The 18971-nt window shown below is 33.0% G+C and overlaps 1 protein-coding gene across 1 annotated transcript in view; it reads right to left on the bottom strand.

The window, feature by feature from the left end:
* The window catches only part of Col5a2 (collagen type V alpha 2 chain), a 134533-nt gene that overhangs the window by 54789 nt on the left and 60773 nt on the right, over positions 1-18971 (bottom strand). Inside the window, exons 2-7 of the mRNA XM_076865572.2 lie at positions 15776-16000; positions 13029-13042; positions 9350-9382; positions 8353-8385; positions 5951-6004; positions 581-691 (exon numbers count right to left, since the gene is read on the bottom strand). Of these exons, the coding sequence (XP_076721687.1) occupies positions 581-691; positions 5951-6004; positions 8353-8385; positions 9350-9382; positions 13029-13042; positions 15776-16000 (470 nt within the window). The remainder of the gene's footprint in view (positions 1-580; positions 692-5950; positions 6005-8352; positions 8386-9349; positions 9383-13028; positions 13043-15775; positions 16001-18971) is intronic.

The raw sequence follows: 18971 nt of genomic DNA, 5'->3' as shown, positions 1-18971 counted from the left end.
GCAGACGTATGAATTGTTAAAAAATAAAAATGTTTTTCAGACTCCATATGTTCTCTTATTATGCTGTGCAGTCTACTGCTCATTCACTATGCTGGCCTCAGAGAATTCAAAGGCAGAGACACACATTTTATTTTACTTCAGGCAGAAAACTAAAATTTGAGAAATAATGAGGCAACAATTTTTAATATTAACTCAACAGCCTTAAATAAGTCATCAAAGATGGGTCTCCTCTCTTGGTGGAGGATATGGGGCAAATTTTGTCAGCCTTCTAACCTAGAGAATAGCAAGAGGATAAAGATAGAACACGCCTTTAGTTCATAGGGGAACAATGCTAGTGGTCCTTTAAAATCAGTGGAAACAACAAAGTTCACAGAGTCCAGAACTTACATTGAGTAAAATAATCTGAAGCAACACTTTAAAAGATGCTACTTTGAGTTTCCCAATTTCATGTTGTTCAGAGCAATGCTATATTCAATTAATAGCTGTCATGGTCCATCATCAATATCTGAACTGACACAATCTAAAATCATAATGGTAAATTAGTAATTTAATATATTATCCAAATGTGACATTGACTCACCCTGCTCATGCCATCAGGTCCTGGGTGAGATGGATGTCCAGGGGGTCCCGGAGCACCAGGTTGGCCAGGAACACCTGGCTCTCCATCAATTCCCTGAGGACCACGAGGACCCTGGAAACACAAACCAGTGGACATTAAAACCCACTGCCACATATTTACTTAGTATAAAGTTAAAGCCACAAATGCCTTGATGGAAATTATGTCAATTTTTTTTTTTTTAATGAATGGCAACCTAGCCATTTAGAGTGATTTCATCATCTATGTTAACACTGTTGATTTCAGTACTGGTCAGAGTTTCATCCACTGGGACATAGTTTGGGTAAGAATTTTATTTGATGTGTTAAACCCCAAGTAATCAGTCTTCTTGGAATAATCATAAAATTGCTTTCAGTTCAACAGCATTCTAGAATGAGTTTTTTTTTTTTTAATTTGGTTGAGTTTCATTGCTCAAGGTTATTTAATCACCAATTCCTAAATTCATTCTTCTTAGATTACAGTTAAGTATGTATGTGTCTGCTAAACTTCTTTACTACTCCACCCTTCAAAAATGTAAGGGCCCCTTCATTGGAGTTTGTGGGTTTTTCCATCTAATTGTTTAATGCTTTACATAGTTTCCAGTGTATAGTAGACACTCGAACTTGATACATGTGAAATACATTTTCATATGTCATTCTTCTTTAGCATTTCCATTCTGGCATATTTTATTTTCCTTCCTACTGCGAGAGGTAGACTAGACCAATGAGAAAACAGAGGCAAAGACACCATGACTGGGTCAAGTCCAGGCCTCAGAGAAGTGAGCAATGACTTCTAGCTGCCAAATTCCACCCTTCTAGCCCACATTCTGAAGGCAGCTTGGGGAATAGCCACGTCCTCAGCTCTGAAAAAGCTCCACCCCTAACCTCAGCAGTCTCAGCAGTCTTGTTAAGTATTTTCTGGTTTGTCATCTTAAGAGTCTTAACAAGCTTTAAAAGGAAAAGAAGGAGCAAAGAAGTTATGACAGTGTGCTTTTTATCATTAAAAGCAGGGATTGAGAAAAATATGGAAAGCAAGTTAGAATTTAATAGGAAAAGAAGCTTCTCATACTTAACCCACAGGGAGCAGTTCACATATGAGATGATAATGCAGTCAGAGACAGTGCAGGACAAGCTGAGGTGGTGGCCAGGGCAGTTCCCATATGATGACTTGGGGGAGGATGGTGTAATAGCTACTCATAAAGTAGTTTAAGCTATTTTAATGTGTCCAAGTATTCATATACACATGTTTATTTCTTGGAATAGTAAGATAAACAAATTTATATTTTCAAGTAGAAGTAGAAAAATAGTCTGAAAATTTTACATTTTAAGAAATAATTTCTTGGAAAATTATTCTCATACTTTACAAATAAAATCCTTCTGACTCCTAAACTGCTGATAATACACTTCATTTTTTTCTTTACACATAATAGAGGCCTATTTTGATTGCTATCTAGGACTCCTTCACAATATGGATATGGAAACTCTTGAATGTGCATCTTCAATGGGGGCACAAAGTGTGACATACTCCTAGAGCCTGGTGTGGAAGACTGTCACTGTGCTTTTGCAATATTTACTTGCTAAATGATAAACAGCTATTAAAATATACAAAAAGTGACCTAAAACATAATCTCTGTTCCCAATGACATTTCCAAAGGCAAAATGTAAAATTACATTTAGTGTCCATGTGACTATTCAGAAGTTTGGGTAATATTAGTTCTCAAAAATAGCTGTGCATTTCTCTAATTTTTAATGATTAATACTGAAAATCTCATCTGAAAACAACCCACATTTCCATTGATGGCCCATCCGTTCCTTCATGGAATTTACTTTAAATAGTATACATGTATTATTTGTATACAAACTGAGATAAAAGCTAATAAAAACCTAATAGTGAAACTTATCCAAAGTGAACATAAAGAAGATTTCATGTAAGAATAAGAAAAAAATATATAATATTGAGCATTTTACTGATAAATATTGCAAATAAATCACAAGTTTTGAATCTATTAAAACACATTTTATATTTTAGAATGAACTGAATTACATAATTCTTTTATTAAGGTAAATGTTCTAATTATAATTTTCTCCCATCCCCCAAGAGACTAATATCTCTGGCTGCAATCTGCAATAAAAAATACTTGTAGATGGCCACTAGGTGGCGGCCTTTAAACGTTCACAAGGAGAAAAAATATTAATGACCCAGAATCATCGATTTTATTTGCTGCTGGATAATAGTGCCACACACAGACATATGCATGTGCATGCTCACACATTCACACACACTCACACACACACACACACACACACACACACACACACACACTATAGAATGTTGATCTGGCACACACACACACACACACACACACACACACACACTATAGAATGTTGATCTGGTAGTTAGTACATTTCCCATTTTACAGATGAGGAAACTGATACCTATGAGGTTAAGTATCACAAGCAATTGGAACTCAGTATACCATCGACTATCTATCTCCTGATAGGTTTGTTACTAGTTTTTCAATGTGAACTGACCTAGACAGTATACTTCAAACTAAGGGCTTGTGATGAGAGACAGTCATGCTGATGGTTGGTTAGTGCTAAAGGCTTCATCTGAGTGTCTCTATACCAGTAGTTCTCAACCCAGAGCAATTTTGCCTGGATTTGGCAACATCAAAAGACTTTTTATTGTTACATTTTGATGGGATTTGGGGGTTGCTACTGGTATCCAGTGGGTAAAGCTGCAAAATATCCTGCAATGAATAAGGAGTTACCTGGCCCAAAATATAAATAGTGTTGAGAAACCGTGCTGCACATCTTAAGCCTTCTAAACTGTTTGATGATAATGGAAGTAGGAGGAGAAAAATGGAATTCACGATTCTTTTTTTTTCCTTTTAACTAACTATTCTTGTTTATTGGTGCATTATAACTATAAACAATAGTGGAATTCATTGTGTCATATTTGTATGTGCACATAGTTTGATTTCTCTCATTACCTAGTACCTTCCCTTTCTCTCTATTCCTCCCTCCCCCTATTCACTTGCTCAACTCAATTGATCTCTCTTCTGTTATTGTGATTGCCATACTTAGCGCATTATAATTTATAGTTCATCACAGAATATGTATACATAGACCTAAGATAATTTGGTAGATGTCAGTCTCCAGTGCTTCCCCACACCCTCCCCTCTTCCTTCCGTCTACATCCCCTTCCTTAACTCTATTAGTCTCCCCTCGATTTTCATGAGGTTTTCTTCTTTTTTCCCCTCTTTTTCTCTCTAGCTTTTTCATGTGGGAGCAAACATTCAACCCTTGATTTTCTGAGTCTGAGTGGTGTTCTCCAGTTCCATCCACTTTCCCACAAATGACATTCCATTCTTTTATGACTGAGTAAAATTACTCCATACTGTATATATACTATACTTTTGCTTATCCATTCATCTGTTGTTGGGTGCTTAGGCTGGTTCTATAATTTGGCTATTGTGACTTGCACTGCTATAAACAGTGCAGGTATTGCTATAATATGCTAATTTTAGATCTTTCAGCTAAATACTAAGGAGTGGAATAGTTGGGTCATATGGTGGATCCATTCCTAGTCCTTTAAGGAATCACTTTACTGCTTTCCAAAGTGGTTATACTAATTTGCATTCCCACTGACAATGTAAAAGTGTTTCCCCCAACATCCTCATCAGCAATTAAAGGGCTGGGAATGTAGCTCAGTAAAAGAGTCCTGCTGTATCCCCAGTACTATTTTTAAAAATTGGGGTATTATGATGCTAATACCACTCTATATTGTCACAGTGATAACTTCAGACCAGTTAATCAGTTCCTAGAAGATTTAAAAACTGAAGCAAAACACTCTGCCTATGGGTATTTTGCAATATGCTGGTAGCTGGAAATCAGTCAGAGTAGTAAGAGTATTTATACTGGGGATATCAGCAAAAGTCACAAACTAAATTTTTTTTTTTTTTTTTAGTTTTAAAGACAACCAATGATTAAACCCTTGCCATCAAAACATTACCTGCTAGAATTCAAAGAGGAAGAGATGCCATGCTTGAGTATCTGTCAAGATTATCTTGCTTTCTCCTAAATAACTACTTTCCACTCTTTTCCCACTCACAAACTCATACACAACACACACACACACACACACACACACAAATGCACATGCGCACACACACTCATACCCAATTAGCATTGACTATCTCAGGCCTAATTAAGAAAAGAAATGAACTACATCATATACTAGGGAGGAAAGAGAAGAAAAACAAGAAGGTTGAGGAGTAGACCCATTGGATACTAACAAGGAATTTTGGAAGTCTGACCACTATTCTCAGAGCAACTTCCACCTGCACTTGGACACGTGTAGAACCATAAAACAGTAACAAAATGAAGCCAGCAGCAAAAGTACCCAGAGACACAATACAAATTTTGTCCTCATTCATATATTCAAAGTTGTCTGTTGCTTCCTTGCTTATTTCCTCCCATTTAGAAACAGGTAAATACATATTTAAATGAATAGAAACACATTGAGAGTTAAGTTCTAGTAGACACCATCAGAGAAAAAATTAAGCAACCTATTTTTTTTTCTGATGGAAATGTGGGATAATAACAGCAATACATAAATTAATCCAGTTATTCAATTTGTGAAAGACATTATATATTTGGGGTAACATATAAGAAAGAGAAAGAATTGTACTCCTAAGACTTAGAATAGTAAATATTCTGTACAGATTGCTAATGAGAGAAAAATCTAATAATATAAAATACTCCCACGTTTTATCTCAATGGTATAGAAGTAATTATTTTAATTTAAAAGGTATCCCCATTTTCTGGTAATAGAACTGTTGATTTTTAAAATTATTCCTTGATATGCCTGTAGCAGTTACTCAATTAAAAATGCAAAGTGCTACCTGGGAAGCAATGTGCAACCACTTGAAGGTGCATTTTATTCTTTCCTAATTCTCCTCCTCTGTCCAGTTTCATTATTCTTACAGCAGCTATAGATCACAGAATTTGGATGTTTTATCTTGACAGTAAGTTATTAGCATTGTTCATTCATGACTGACAACTTCTGAAAACAACATGATATGTTTAACGATGTTTCCTTAAATTTTATTTATTTTAATTTGACATCCCAAAGGACATAAAAATATCATTCGGATTATTTAATAAGATAAAAAGCAATTAATACATAATAATTTCTTCTGAATTAAGAGAGCTACGCAATCACTTCATGACCTGAGCTTTTTGCAATTTTTAATGCATGTAGCAGAACAGTGCCCTTGCCACCCTCAGGGATCATGGCATAGAGGGGCCTGCTTAGAACACTTTACAAAAAGGGAGCTCCTTGTCAACTTACAGGTCTTCCTTTGGGGCCTCGCTCTCCTCTTGGACCTTGGGATCCTGGAGGTCCCTGAAACAGAAATGATGATCAGGTATGTACACATTTATCTTTGAATGTATTTGTCTTAAAGACTTTTTAAATGAGATTGGAAAATGGAAACCTCACATTTTTAACTCAGGGGGAGTTGAAGACTGGCGAACAAAGTCATGCACCTATAGAAATTCTGTATACATAGAAAGACTGTTTATCTTAGCTGTGAAGTTGAAGGTCTTTAAAGAATTAATACCATATTATAGCACCAGGGAGCTCAATCAGCTAAATACATTAGCTTGATTGGTAATTACAAATTTTTAAAAATCATTTTTGCTATCATCTACCAGGTAAAGCTTTTGCCATTAAATTCTGGGCACAGAAAGTTACAGTTCAGATTTAGAAAAATTATCAATTATCTACATGAGTATATAAATCCAAAATGGTATGTTATACTCAAAATTGTTCATCACTGTTCAAGTTGCTGAAGGAAGCAAAACAAAGAACAGCCAGTTAACCTGCGACTATTTTATATACATTGACATCATTCTTTCACTTAACTTTAAATATTATATCATTTCCATTGTTTATTTAAGACCTACTTCTAATTTTCCATATCATAATTGCTGTCATCTCTCCCTTAAAATAATAAATGACTATTGTATTTCAAAAGTGGTCTTATTGTACTGATATCTTAAAATAGGTTGTTTTGGTTTTTTTTTTTTTTTTTTGGTTGATTGTTTTTGTTTCAGGGAAATGAAATTGCCAGGGGTTTTAATTTCTCTTTGAAGGATAATTTTAATAGATTTATGAAGATTAGATTCCACATTTACCCAGTTCACCAAATGGCATTGTTTGTTCTTGTTTTCATATTTATTTATATATACACACACATATATATGTGTATATACACACACACATATATATACATATGTGTATATATATGCACATATATACATATAATATATATACATGTGTCTGTATATATAATTTTAAAATTTTTAATTTGTATTTCTATTTTTTTGTGAGAGAGACAGGGTCTTGCTATGATGCCCAGTCTGGTCCCAAATGCCTGCATTGAACCAACTATCCTCCTGCCTCAGCCTACAAAGTATCCAAAATTATAAGTGCATGCCACCATGGCCAATTCAACAGTATGTCTAGAAGCAAAAGCTTCTGAAGAATTACAGAAGGTATGTTTTTTTTTCTTTTTTTTTTATTGGTTGTTCAAAACGTTACATAGCTCTTGACATATCATATTTCATACATTAGATTCAAGTGGGTTATGAACTCCCATTTTTACCCCAAATACAGATTGCAGAATCACATTGATTACACATCCACATTTTTACATAATGCCATATTAGTAACTGTTGTATTCTGCTACCTTTCCTATCCTCTACTACAGAAGGTATGTTAAAGATGTACTAACATTTAACTTAAAATATATGTGGGGGGTGTTATCCACCTAGTTAACTCTAAACAAAACAGAAATAGTCTTGAATGCAAAATAAAAATGTTATTTTGATATATAATTAGTCAAATTCTGCAGCAATATTAATATATGATTTAAGTAAGTAAAAGTAGTCCACTCTGATCATGGTTCAACAATAGACATGTATGATCTGGTTTTGATGAACAAGGTCAATCTAAAATTAATAACGTAATAGTTGATTGTTTTGTCTTTCACATAACCAACAAGCAACACTAACACATGAGAAGACATCAACTTCAACAATTTTGTAATTAATTTATATCCTATGTATCATTCCTCACTGAGAAGGAATGCCTAAACTTGAAGATGGCTCAAGGCAAATCATTTCAAGAAACCAAATATCATTTTTTTACACATGGATATTATATCTGTAAAGATTTCCAGTATCTTGATGAAAAGATACTTTTGATCTTTTCTTGGTGCTGTATGGTATGATACCCTCTGATGATCCTGGACAGCAACAGTCAGCAACATGATCACAAGAGGAGCATCATATATCCCACAGCAAGCTGGGGTGTTCAGTAGGCCAATGTATTAAGTGCATTTTCAATTTATGATATTTTCTACATATGCATTATGCATTTATTGAGACATAATCCCTTTTACATTGAGGATCATCTGCACAGTAAAGACATTTAAGAGTACTGTTGTTCACCAGGATATTGTCATTGTTACATCAAAAGATGATGATTATTTGTAGCTTGATTCCTTCTATATGTGATGAGAGCTTGTGGGACACAGAAGCTTAATGATTACTAAAAATACTGTTTGAGGTGATGAGTATAACAAGATCTGTCACATTTACCTTTTAAAAATAATTTGAATGTTAACAAAGATTTTCAGTATCTCGGAAAGCACAATAGTATCATAAATACAGAAGGAAACTACTTACTGCAGGCCCAGGACGACCTCGTATGCCTGTTACCTAAACAATAAACAAGAAAATCTATAAATTTTATACCAAGATTCAGAAAAGTCAATAGTCACAAACAGGAATAACTAAAAAAGGGCAAAAGCACCATGAATTTTATTTAAACAACTTGATGCTATCAATTGATACCATTTCCTCCTAGCTTTATCAGTTGAGATATTATCTCATTTAAATTCCAATATCGGGAGGCAGTACTGCTATAGTGATTAAGAGTACCAGTGCCAGACCCAAGAGTGCTGCATTCAAATCCTGACACAACTCCTTACTACCTGGACTGACTTTGAATGATTACTTACCTTCTCAACACTTAAGTTTCCTTAAATGCATCTTAAATAAACATTTGTAGAACGTTCAGAACCAAAGATAGTAAATACACATAAGTGCAAAAATGATTTAAATGATTATTTTTAGGCAATCTTTGTGAGAAATTAGCAGATCTAAAAGAAAAGCAAAAATGCAAACACTGCCAAATAAATCAATGTGTATAATTTTGTGTCCTGACAGATTATAACACCTTTAAAATTAGTAAGAATGGTGACTGAAGAACTTTTATTCTACTTGATAATATATTTTTTGATCATCAATAAGTAAAGAAGTGGTAAGAATTATTACATAAAATGGGATTTCAATCAGGATCAAAACATCACATATTTCCCAAAGTGTGGAACTATAGTAATAATAATATTAAACTATTATAGTAATACTAATATTAACTATCAATGTATATCTATCTTCATGCAATATACTGAATTGTACAAAACTATATTTTTGTACCTTTTGTCATAGGATTATAAAAGGTAAATACGGATCATTAAATATTGCACTAATTCATCTCTTTTGGCTTGCTTGTGTAATACTAAAAGTTTAGTTATAAAACAATTTCCTTTTTTGAGAGGAATAAATTATATACAACTATATTATAGTTATATTTGAAAACAATGTATATACGTATACTTACAACAGGCACTAACCCTGGTTCTCCTTTTTGACCCTAAGAAGTGGGGAGAAAAATTTCAGTCAGTACACTATAATGTCTTATTGTGTATGAGTATGTAATATCAGAATAAGCCATACGAACATTCTGGATTTCTAAGAAATGTAAAACATGACATGAGAAAAGAAAATGAACAATCTATATTTCAGGTACTTAGTCAGACATTATTCATGAAAATAATTACTACTCATCTGAAGGACATGAAAAAAATTAATACAACATGTTTGAAAGATATAAAATTGGTTCCCTTCAGTTTTTACCAGGATCAAATCCAAAGAATCAATGAGAGCAAGAAATAACTGTGATGAAAAATGTTAAAAAAAAAAGGACGATTGAACAAACTACCCAAAAGTTAAAGATACACAGGAAAATACAGAAATGTTGGTATACTTGAATTTCAGTCTCTTAGTGTATAACATATGTATGGTTTCCAGTAACTTGTGAGATGCTACTCCTGAGCCACTTGCTTTCCTTTTGTAGAACTCATGGAAAAATATTAAAAATAGCAAGAGAAAAAGTGTGCTAACTTGATAAAAATAAAAGTGCAAAAGTGCAGTTATGGAAACATCAATCAAATAAGAAAATAAAAATAACATGGGACTATCATAACTTGAACTACATAAAGTCAAGTCAGTTTATTTGCTCTCAGAACAGAGGTAGCAAAAATAACAGAGATGGAATTTCTTTTGATTCCTAGAACTTCAGAATTTCAAAATTTGTACACATATTGCATGATATCAGACATACAGGTTGAATAATATTGGATGAGTTATACCTTTATATTCAATTTTATCACATATTAAGTCATATTATTTATTTCAGGAGTTGTCTTCAAAGAGATTTTATAGCTGGGCACAGTGAAGCACACCTATAATCCCAGGGGCTCAGGAGACTGAGGCAGGAGGATCACAGGTTCAAAGTCATCCTCAGCAAAAGCAAGGTACTAAGCAACTCAGTGAGAGCCTGTCTCTAAATAAAATACACAATAGGGATGAAGATGTGGCTCAGTGGTCGAATGCCCATGAGTTCAATCTCCCATAACCCACTCCCCACAAAAAAAAGAAATTTTATTCTCCTGAAGGCCAGTATTTTGTCTTAGTTTATTCTAAATTTTCAGTCTGGCACATAGAAGTTCTCTATGAAATAATTGGGGAGAGTGCATGCATATGAATTAAACAATTACACATCCAAAATGTAGTGAATGAGCTCTAGTGTGTTTAATTTCTTCCTTTCACATGTTATTCTTTTGTTTAATTAAAATTTATATGTGTTCATAAAAGGGAATTTTTGAAAGTAGAGAAAATATATAGTAAAAACTATCTTCCTCAATACCCAGGAGATAATGACTGTTAACATCCTGGCATTCCATATATATAGCAAGAGATTTCTTTGAAATGATGAATCATTTTGGTTTGCTTAGAAAGGGTACATATAATTTGTATTCACTGAATGAAGAACTTCATAAGAACAATATTGAAAAAAAATGTTCCTTCTGGAATAAGTCTAGAAAAACAACTACAAAGAGGGGAAAAAAAATGATTTCGCCAAAGTGAGAGAAGTGGAATAGCCTGAGAAGATCGTGGTAAAATTTCCATTCTAAGAAACCCACAAGCAAATTACAGATTTTACTCTTGCTTTGTATTTAGGTTATGAAATTCTCTGATATATGTTTTAAGTAAACAGTAGGCTTTTTGATATATTATATAAGCATTCCATTGTTCCATAATAATATTAAGTTCTCAATTACCAATTTTTGATAATAAACTTCCCAATGATTGCATGAACTTCCTGTTTTGGATATAAGCCACAAGATATAAATATTAATTTTCACTGTCTTTATTAATATGGGTTTTGAATGCATTATTTTATTTGAAATGAGGATTTGTCTAAAGTTTTACAGAATTTAATTTTCAGATTCACTGAGAAACAAAAAGTTTACTTAGATTTCAGATGAGAATTATATTTACTGATCAACTAATAACATGTAGATATATTTCATAATTGTCATAGGATGTCTTCACCACAGAGGCAGAAACGGTATTTTTCTTCCCACTGTTACATCATCTGTATTATTTGCCTCATAAAAAGATATTTTAAAGGCTCAGTAATTGGGATTAACTTGAATGAGTGAATAAGAATCATAAGTAAAAATCAATATGGACATAAACCAAGAACACACTGAATTTTTATAGCATTGCTCAGCTTTGCTGTTTCTGATCACACCTGATAAATGAAATCAGGCAAGCCAAATAGTAGCACATATTGTGAGTATCGTGAATGACAGCTACTTTGAGCATATCCTTCACCCAGCTGTCCCACACTGCTTTTAGAGAAGGGTGTGGATGACACAGCCTACCAGATGCCTCTCAGTAAGTTGGGTAATTTCTAACCAAACAGTTAGTAATTACAGGCAGTTCTTACTTTGTTATTATTTTCTTTTTGCTATTTCATAGATCAATCTATCAACGTGTCCTTTATCTTTCCATCTATCTTTCATCTATCTATTTAGTTTGCTTAAATCCCATATCAATCTTTTAAGTTTCAATTTATTCTAGCTGTCATATATAAAATAGAGTAAGTATAAGTATTCTCTCTTCTATGATAAATATTCAAATAAAAATAACTTTACTTGGATTTACTTTACTTGCAATATACTTTTATGATATTTCTCTCTGAACTAAAAAGTGCCAAGTTGTCTGGCCTATGCCCCAGACAACATCATTCTCATTTGTCATGAAGCTATAGCATTATTTTACCTGATTATCTGATAAAGCACTTTAAGTTCCATTCTGTGCAAAAGTAAATAAGATGTAAATCAGCTTGTCATCTGTCTTATATCTGCCATGAAAATTAGAGTCATTGCTCATTTCTACATTCTTGATCTCTGGGGCAATCATATTTGGATAAGACTGAAGCAAATACCACAACTTTTTAAGAAAACTAGGGAGCTGAGAGCAGAGACAAGGGGAAAGGAACTTGATGAGATTGTGTCCTAATGACCAGTGGCCATGCTGGTCCGCTGTTCGAGGGTCATGAGTGTCTCCCACCTTGGTCTTCATGACCATGAAGCCCCTCTCCAGGATTAGAAGGCAGCGAAGGCAGAAGAGAGTAAGCTATGTATTTTGGTAAATTTTTCATCTTCTTAAACATTTTTTTTCAACTTCTCAAATTTTTTCAAACTTCTCAAATTTTTCAGCTTCTCAACTTTTCAAACCATGAAAAAGGAGCCACAACTCCACCAAAGTAGAACTAACATTCTTTATTCCTTCCTTTCTCTCGTCCTCCTGTTCTTCCTTCCTCTCTTCCATCAAATGTGTATTGGGCTTCTCATGTGTGTAAAACATGCACTAAGAATAGTGATAAGTACAAGAAGTACAAAGCTTGATAAAACACGTTCTCAGTGCCTGTGGAGTTCACAACTTTCTGGCAGAAACAGATATAAGAACAAAAACTAACTATAACAGAATCATTTGTAGCCTATAAGCATAGTAGCTGGACTGTACTCATTTATTTTTCACAATGAATTTGCATGTTTTTTTGTACTTTACAAAAGGTTTTCACCCATTTCAGAGCACAATTCTATGTGGACAGTAGTAGAAAGAATTCTGCTTATAAAAAAAGAAACATGCAGAGTAAAACTCACCTTTCTTCCTCTGCCTATAAAAAGAAAAGAATAAACACATTATTTTGTGGAGAAACAATCATTGAGAACATGCTAAATATTTAATAGGATTTTTGTGCACTCAGAATTTAATGTAAACAAATTGTCCTAATACCAGTAAGCAGAACTCAAAAGTTGTTATGAATCAGTATTTCCATCAAAAGCAAAATAATGCATCCTCTTTCTGACATGATGTTGATATTCTTCACATCATTTATATGACATTTAAAGTTAATTGAATTAGAAAATTCCTTATAAAGTTATTAGGAATTATTTATAATCAATGTTCTCTATTGTTTTCAGCCTATTTAATTAATAAAGTTTTTCATTCATGTTTTAAACACAAACATGTATTAAAAGTGTCCAGTTACACAATGAAAAACCTTCTGTTCCATCATCTCTTCTCTATTTCTCTTTTGCCCTCCATTAGAAGTCACTTTTTTTAACATATTGTTTTCAAGTTTCTTCTCACATATATAAAAATTTCTTCTTCCTATTTTTCAATACTGTCTTTCACTTGTCTGTATATCTCATAGCTATTTAAATATTAGAGAATTTTGCAGATAAATAAATTGTTTCCTTGTTGTTTTTTATCAAAAATATTTCAGGGTTCCATTGTATAAACATAATAGAATCTACTAAACTGACATTTCCTTGATATGTCATGTTGGATATGTGTGTTGTTTCTAGTCTTTTGCTAATTTATTACTTAACTAGGACAGTTTGAAGTGTGAAGGTGAGAGTTATTATTTACTATTTACTATGCCAGGAAGGTTGGTACAATCTGGGGTTTTCACAGGCAAGCTTGGATAGACAGTCATTCTATTATAAATAATGCTATAACAAATAATGGTTATATACATGGCTACATGTAAGTATATTTGTAGGATAAACTCCCTAATGCCCTTTTGAGTCCCAGAGTATAAGCCTTTATAATTAGATATATTGCCAATATTCCTTTTATACAGGTTGACTACTTTGTACTCCCACAATCAGTGCACATATTTTCTCACAGGCATTATGTAGTGTGCAAGCAAACATACTGATTTGGGTTAATCTGATATTTAAAATATGATAGCTCAGTACATTTTCAATTTACAATTATTTGATTATAAGAAATTTTTGAATGTTGTCATATTGAAGGACCATTGCTAAAAATTGTTAGTTATCTTCCTGTCCTATGTTTATGTTTTTTTTTTCATTTTTTTAATTTGAGTGTTGGGGATCAAACCCAAGGCCTCACATATTCTAAGAAAGTGTTCTTCTGCTAAGCTACATCCCGAGCCCCTCTTGTTCTACTTTTAAAACACACTGAGTCTGAAGATATAGCCAGGGAAAATATCATTGATATTTTATTTATTTATATCTAGAATTTCTTTATAAGTAAAGTATATTCTTCAGCTTGTCTATGGTATCACATTTACCAGTGTGTTCTTGTTCTCATAGATTTAACTGAACTCAATTTCCTTTTTACTCATAGTTTATTTATATAAAACGGTTTGCAGGAGTTTTTCATCATTTATCTTAAAACTCATTACACTTTTCCAGACCAGCTATTCTTAGGAAGTTGTATGTTGTGCTGACTTCTGATGTTTCCCACCATCACCCTCACTAGTAAAGGGGGACTTATCACTTATCCCACAGGTTTACTTCATTTCTGGGCTTGTTTGAAGACTGTATATGCTTCAGGTAGCCCAAATATGTCTCTTTTTAAAAATTCTTCCTATGATTTATTTTATCACAGTGCTAAAAACTGAATTTAGGTATTTGTTCAAGGTACATTGTTACGATTGAATGATAACCAAGAGGAGAAGAGGTAAATGTAAAATCAATCTTACCTAGTTCATGAAAAGACAAATATGAACTTATTTTCCTTATGTGCAAATCTCCTTAACATATGTATTCTTAATCAAATACATACAATCTGCTAAACACATATACTTTTTCTTCAAAAATGTTTTTAAAATCAGCAATTTATATTGTTCTTTTCTTTTAGAAATCCATTCCATTCTTTTAGCAACATAAAAAAGCAGGTTCATTTACGAATCAATAAAACAGAAGTACTCTGGCAAAAATTTATTATCATTCAATAGTAATAATGTACCTTGAACAAACATCTAAATTATGTTAGGAATAATTATTCTATGTCCTATAGAAGCACAGGTACCTAGGAAGATAAATGTGTTTTTTTAGATCTCTTCTTGGGCACTAAAGGATTTTGCAGAAAACCAAACACTTGCCGAGTGCACTGGCACAATGCTCTTGGTAATCCCAGCCTCTTGGGAGGCTGAGGCAGGAGGATCATGAATTAAAGCCAACCTCAGCAATTTAGCAAGGCCCTAAGCAACTTAGCAAGACCCTGTCTCTAAATAAAATATTTTAAAAGGGCTTCAATTCCCACCTCCAAAAGAAAAAAAAAAAAGAAAAAAAAAACACTGTGGATATGGTAACAAATGTCCATCTTAAGAGGTACAAGGAATTCTTAATTTGGACATAATCACTCAAAATTCAGCAAAAGAATTCCTCTGCATATTTACAAACACAGCAAATTACTGTCTGATTCTACATAATATGAAGGTAAGCAGGTAGGCAAGAAAAATCATAACCCCCAGAGGCCACTGTATAAATTACTTTATTCTCTTGGATTGTTGAACCCTGAGAGCAAAGAACATTGAAACTAGAAAGATGACTCATGGAATGGATTCTCAGCTGGCCCTGAGCATTCTTACCAAAATTGGGGTTTCCACCTCCAGATACCACTGGACAGTAAGCACAGCACTCCCCAGGGGGAATCACAGCATCAGCACAAGGGAGATTTTCATCACACTCTATCTTTTCACAGAGAATATGTCCTCTGTCACAGACACAGATCTCACAAGGAGCAGGCTTCCAAATGTCCTTGTTTAAGTATATATGGCCATTTTGAGTGCAGGACTCTTCATAAAGAAATTCATCTAAAGTAAAAAGAAAAAAAAAAGGAGGTTAGTAATCTGAAATTTTGGAATTTTAGCTACTCATTGGTTTCTTACAATTAGAATGATCTAAATTATTTTCACTTTATTTTCTTATGTCCTCCACTAGATAATAAACACCATATAGTTGTGGACCAGGAGTACCTTGTTCCTCATGGCATTTCCAATGCTTAGCACTACATCTTTAGAAGAACCTCCACTCAACATTTCTCAAATGGAAATGGAAGGAGGGAATCTAAATAATGGCTCGCTAATTTTTTTTATAATCAGACTTTTGTTTTATTTTTGTGTTTTTTTAATTTATTGGTTCTTTTTAGTTATGTACAACAATAGAATCCGTTTTGATATGATTATACAAGTATGGAATATATCTTATCTAGTTAGAATTCCATTCTTATGGATGTACATGATGGTGGGATTCAATGTGTTGTTTTTATATATGTACATAGGAAAATTGTAGCAGTGGAATGAACCTGACATAATGGTTTGCTAAATTAATCTCACAGTATTAACTTTGGACTGTGAAAAAATAAAATTTAAATGTATATTCATAATCAATTTTTGAAAGATATCATTTGGAATATAAATATACTCAAATGATAATGCAGAACTAAATGAAAATTACTTACGGTTAGGATAGCCATGTTAACCCAAGTACATACCTATACAATTTGTATTTATCAATTATACTTATCAACAAAACCAGTAAAACATTTTTCTCAGTGCTTTATGGAATATTTCGCTTCATATATTTGTTCTATTATGAGAGATATTTGGCAAATGAAAATCATTTCAAAGCACAATACTACATATACACGGTTTGTAAGCTATTTTATAAGAAGGATGCTCTTTCTAGTATGTTATGTCATTATCAGAAGACTTTTACAACGTGGTACACAGTTAAAAAACAAAATATTGGCTGTATATTCACAATGCTATCAGAAGCATCAAAACCAAGAGGAAAAGAGGACTCATGTTTTGATGTGCTTTTCTGCAAGGTTATTGTGAAAATCAATGAGATATGTAAATATCAAATAAGGAGCATAATGATTAGTTGAATAATCATTTTAAAACAACATAGTGTTCCATGACAAATATTTCCAAAAACATGACCTGCAAAAAAAAAAAAAAAAAAAAAAAAAAACGGGCGGGGAGGGCAGGATAATATCCATAGTTTTTTAAATTAAAAATAACTTTGTTCATTCAGCTTTATGATTGAGAAAGGCATATGATTTACAAGTGTTAAATACCACGGTCTGAAAAATGCAAAACACTGTGAGCACAGTTAGCTTGTTCCTCCCTTCCACATCCTGGGTGACAGCAGGTGTGGGGAAAGGGAGTTAACATTCACACACATTTATGGAAAGGTAAGTGGGTAAGTGTCTAGAAGTGAACATGCAAACTATTGAAAGCATATGTGTTAGGTCCTCAAAAATATGTATTACCATTGTGGAATGTAATGTCTATAATATATATATAAAATAGTAATATATGCCATATATTATACTGTGGAGTATTACTTTTATTTATGTAATAAATAAAAATAATACATAAATTATAATCTATTAACATTAGTTGAATAGAATTAACATTTTTAAAATTTCAATATATAAAATTTATTATTATAATAAAATGTAAGATCATTGGAGACATATGTAGACACATGCTGCATCACTGATGAAATAGATATTGGGGATAGAGAATATACAAAACAAAGACAATATGGCATGCAGTAAGGTTGACAAGTAGATATCACTAAAGTGTGTGGGAAACCTTTCAGGGAGTGACTCAATGCTGTTCTTCTGGCCTCCTTCCGGGTTGAATTAAAAAGACACACTCTCTCAGTCCTGTGCTAACACATAGAAAGGCAGTTTCTTCCGGGAAATTTAGGACAAGGTGACCTCAACCCAAGGGGCAAAGAAATGGGTCACTGTATTACTTTCTTTAAATGGAAATGTTAAAAGGTAGTTTTATAGTCTGATTCATCTCTGGTCTCTCTCCCCTGAAAATTTATAATTAAATTTAAGATGATGGGGAAATTTAGTTGGAATGCTTTTAAATGGCAAAGAGATGAAAAACCACATTCACTGCCTTCTCTTGACCCACATAAGTGTCCACACACAACACAGAGGGCTTGAAAACTCAGCAAACTCTCACTGTTCATGTCTGAATGAAAGACACATGCAAAGAAACAGTGGGTAGAAAATATAGGGTGTCCAGCAGCTTTCACAATTCCACATGGTAGTTTTGTACCATATAATTAGATCATCCCTTTTGTTTTGTACATAGATGTTTAAATGAAAAGTAAAATAGAAAACAAAATTGTAGCCAATTTGTTGAAAAAAATTGCATGAAGTTGTAGTGACATAATAATTCACATATTTCACAGTAAAATAAAAATAACTAAGAAAAATTTCACATAATATTCTCAGAAATTTAATACTGTCTTCTTGAGTCCTCTAACCAAATCATAAAATTAACCCAAGCTGACATCTGAAGCCTTGTTCTAGGGCCCAAAAGTAAAAAATACACATGTATTTACTTAAAGTATTTGTGTAAACAAGTATTTCATACACTATGAAAAAGAGCTCCAACAGTTTTTTCCTATTTGTATTTTTTGCTATTTCTGGTTAACTTTTTCAAAATTTAGAAGGACAGGTAAAAATCTGATAGTAGTTTCTTTATTTTGTAGATTCTGTGTTTGTGTACTTGCAAATTTTATCTTTCAAGCTACAAGATTCTTTCCCCCTAACTGAACATTTCAACAAATTGAATGTATGATGACTTCATCTCTATGAAAGTCCTGGCACTGATACCCTAGAAAAGATGTATTTCATCTGACTACATTTTATTTGAAATCAACCCCCAATTGTCCTGTATGTTTCATATTCTCATAGATTTGTCTTTCATAAATCTTATAGGCTTTTAAATTTAATTAAAATTCAGTTCTTAA

This window comes from Callospermophilus lateralis, chromosome 9, assembly GCF_048772815.1.
Source record: "Callospermophilus lateralis isolate mCalLat2 chromosome 9, mCalLat2.hap1, whole genome shotgun sequence".
Classification (NCBI taxonomy): domain Eukaryota; kingdom Metazoa; phylum Chordata; class Mammalia; order Rodentia; family Sciuridae; genus Callospermophilus; species Callospermophilus lateralis.
The sequence above is the reverse complement of the archived record's forward strand: the minus strand, read 5'-3'. Positions and strand labels throughout refer to the sequence as shown.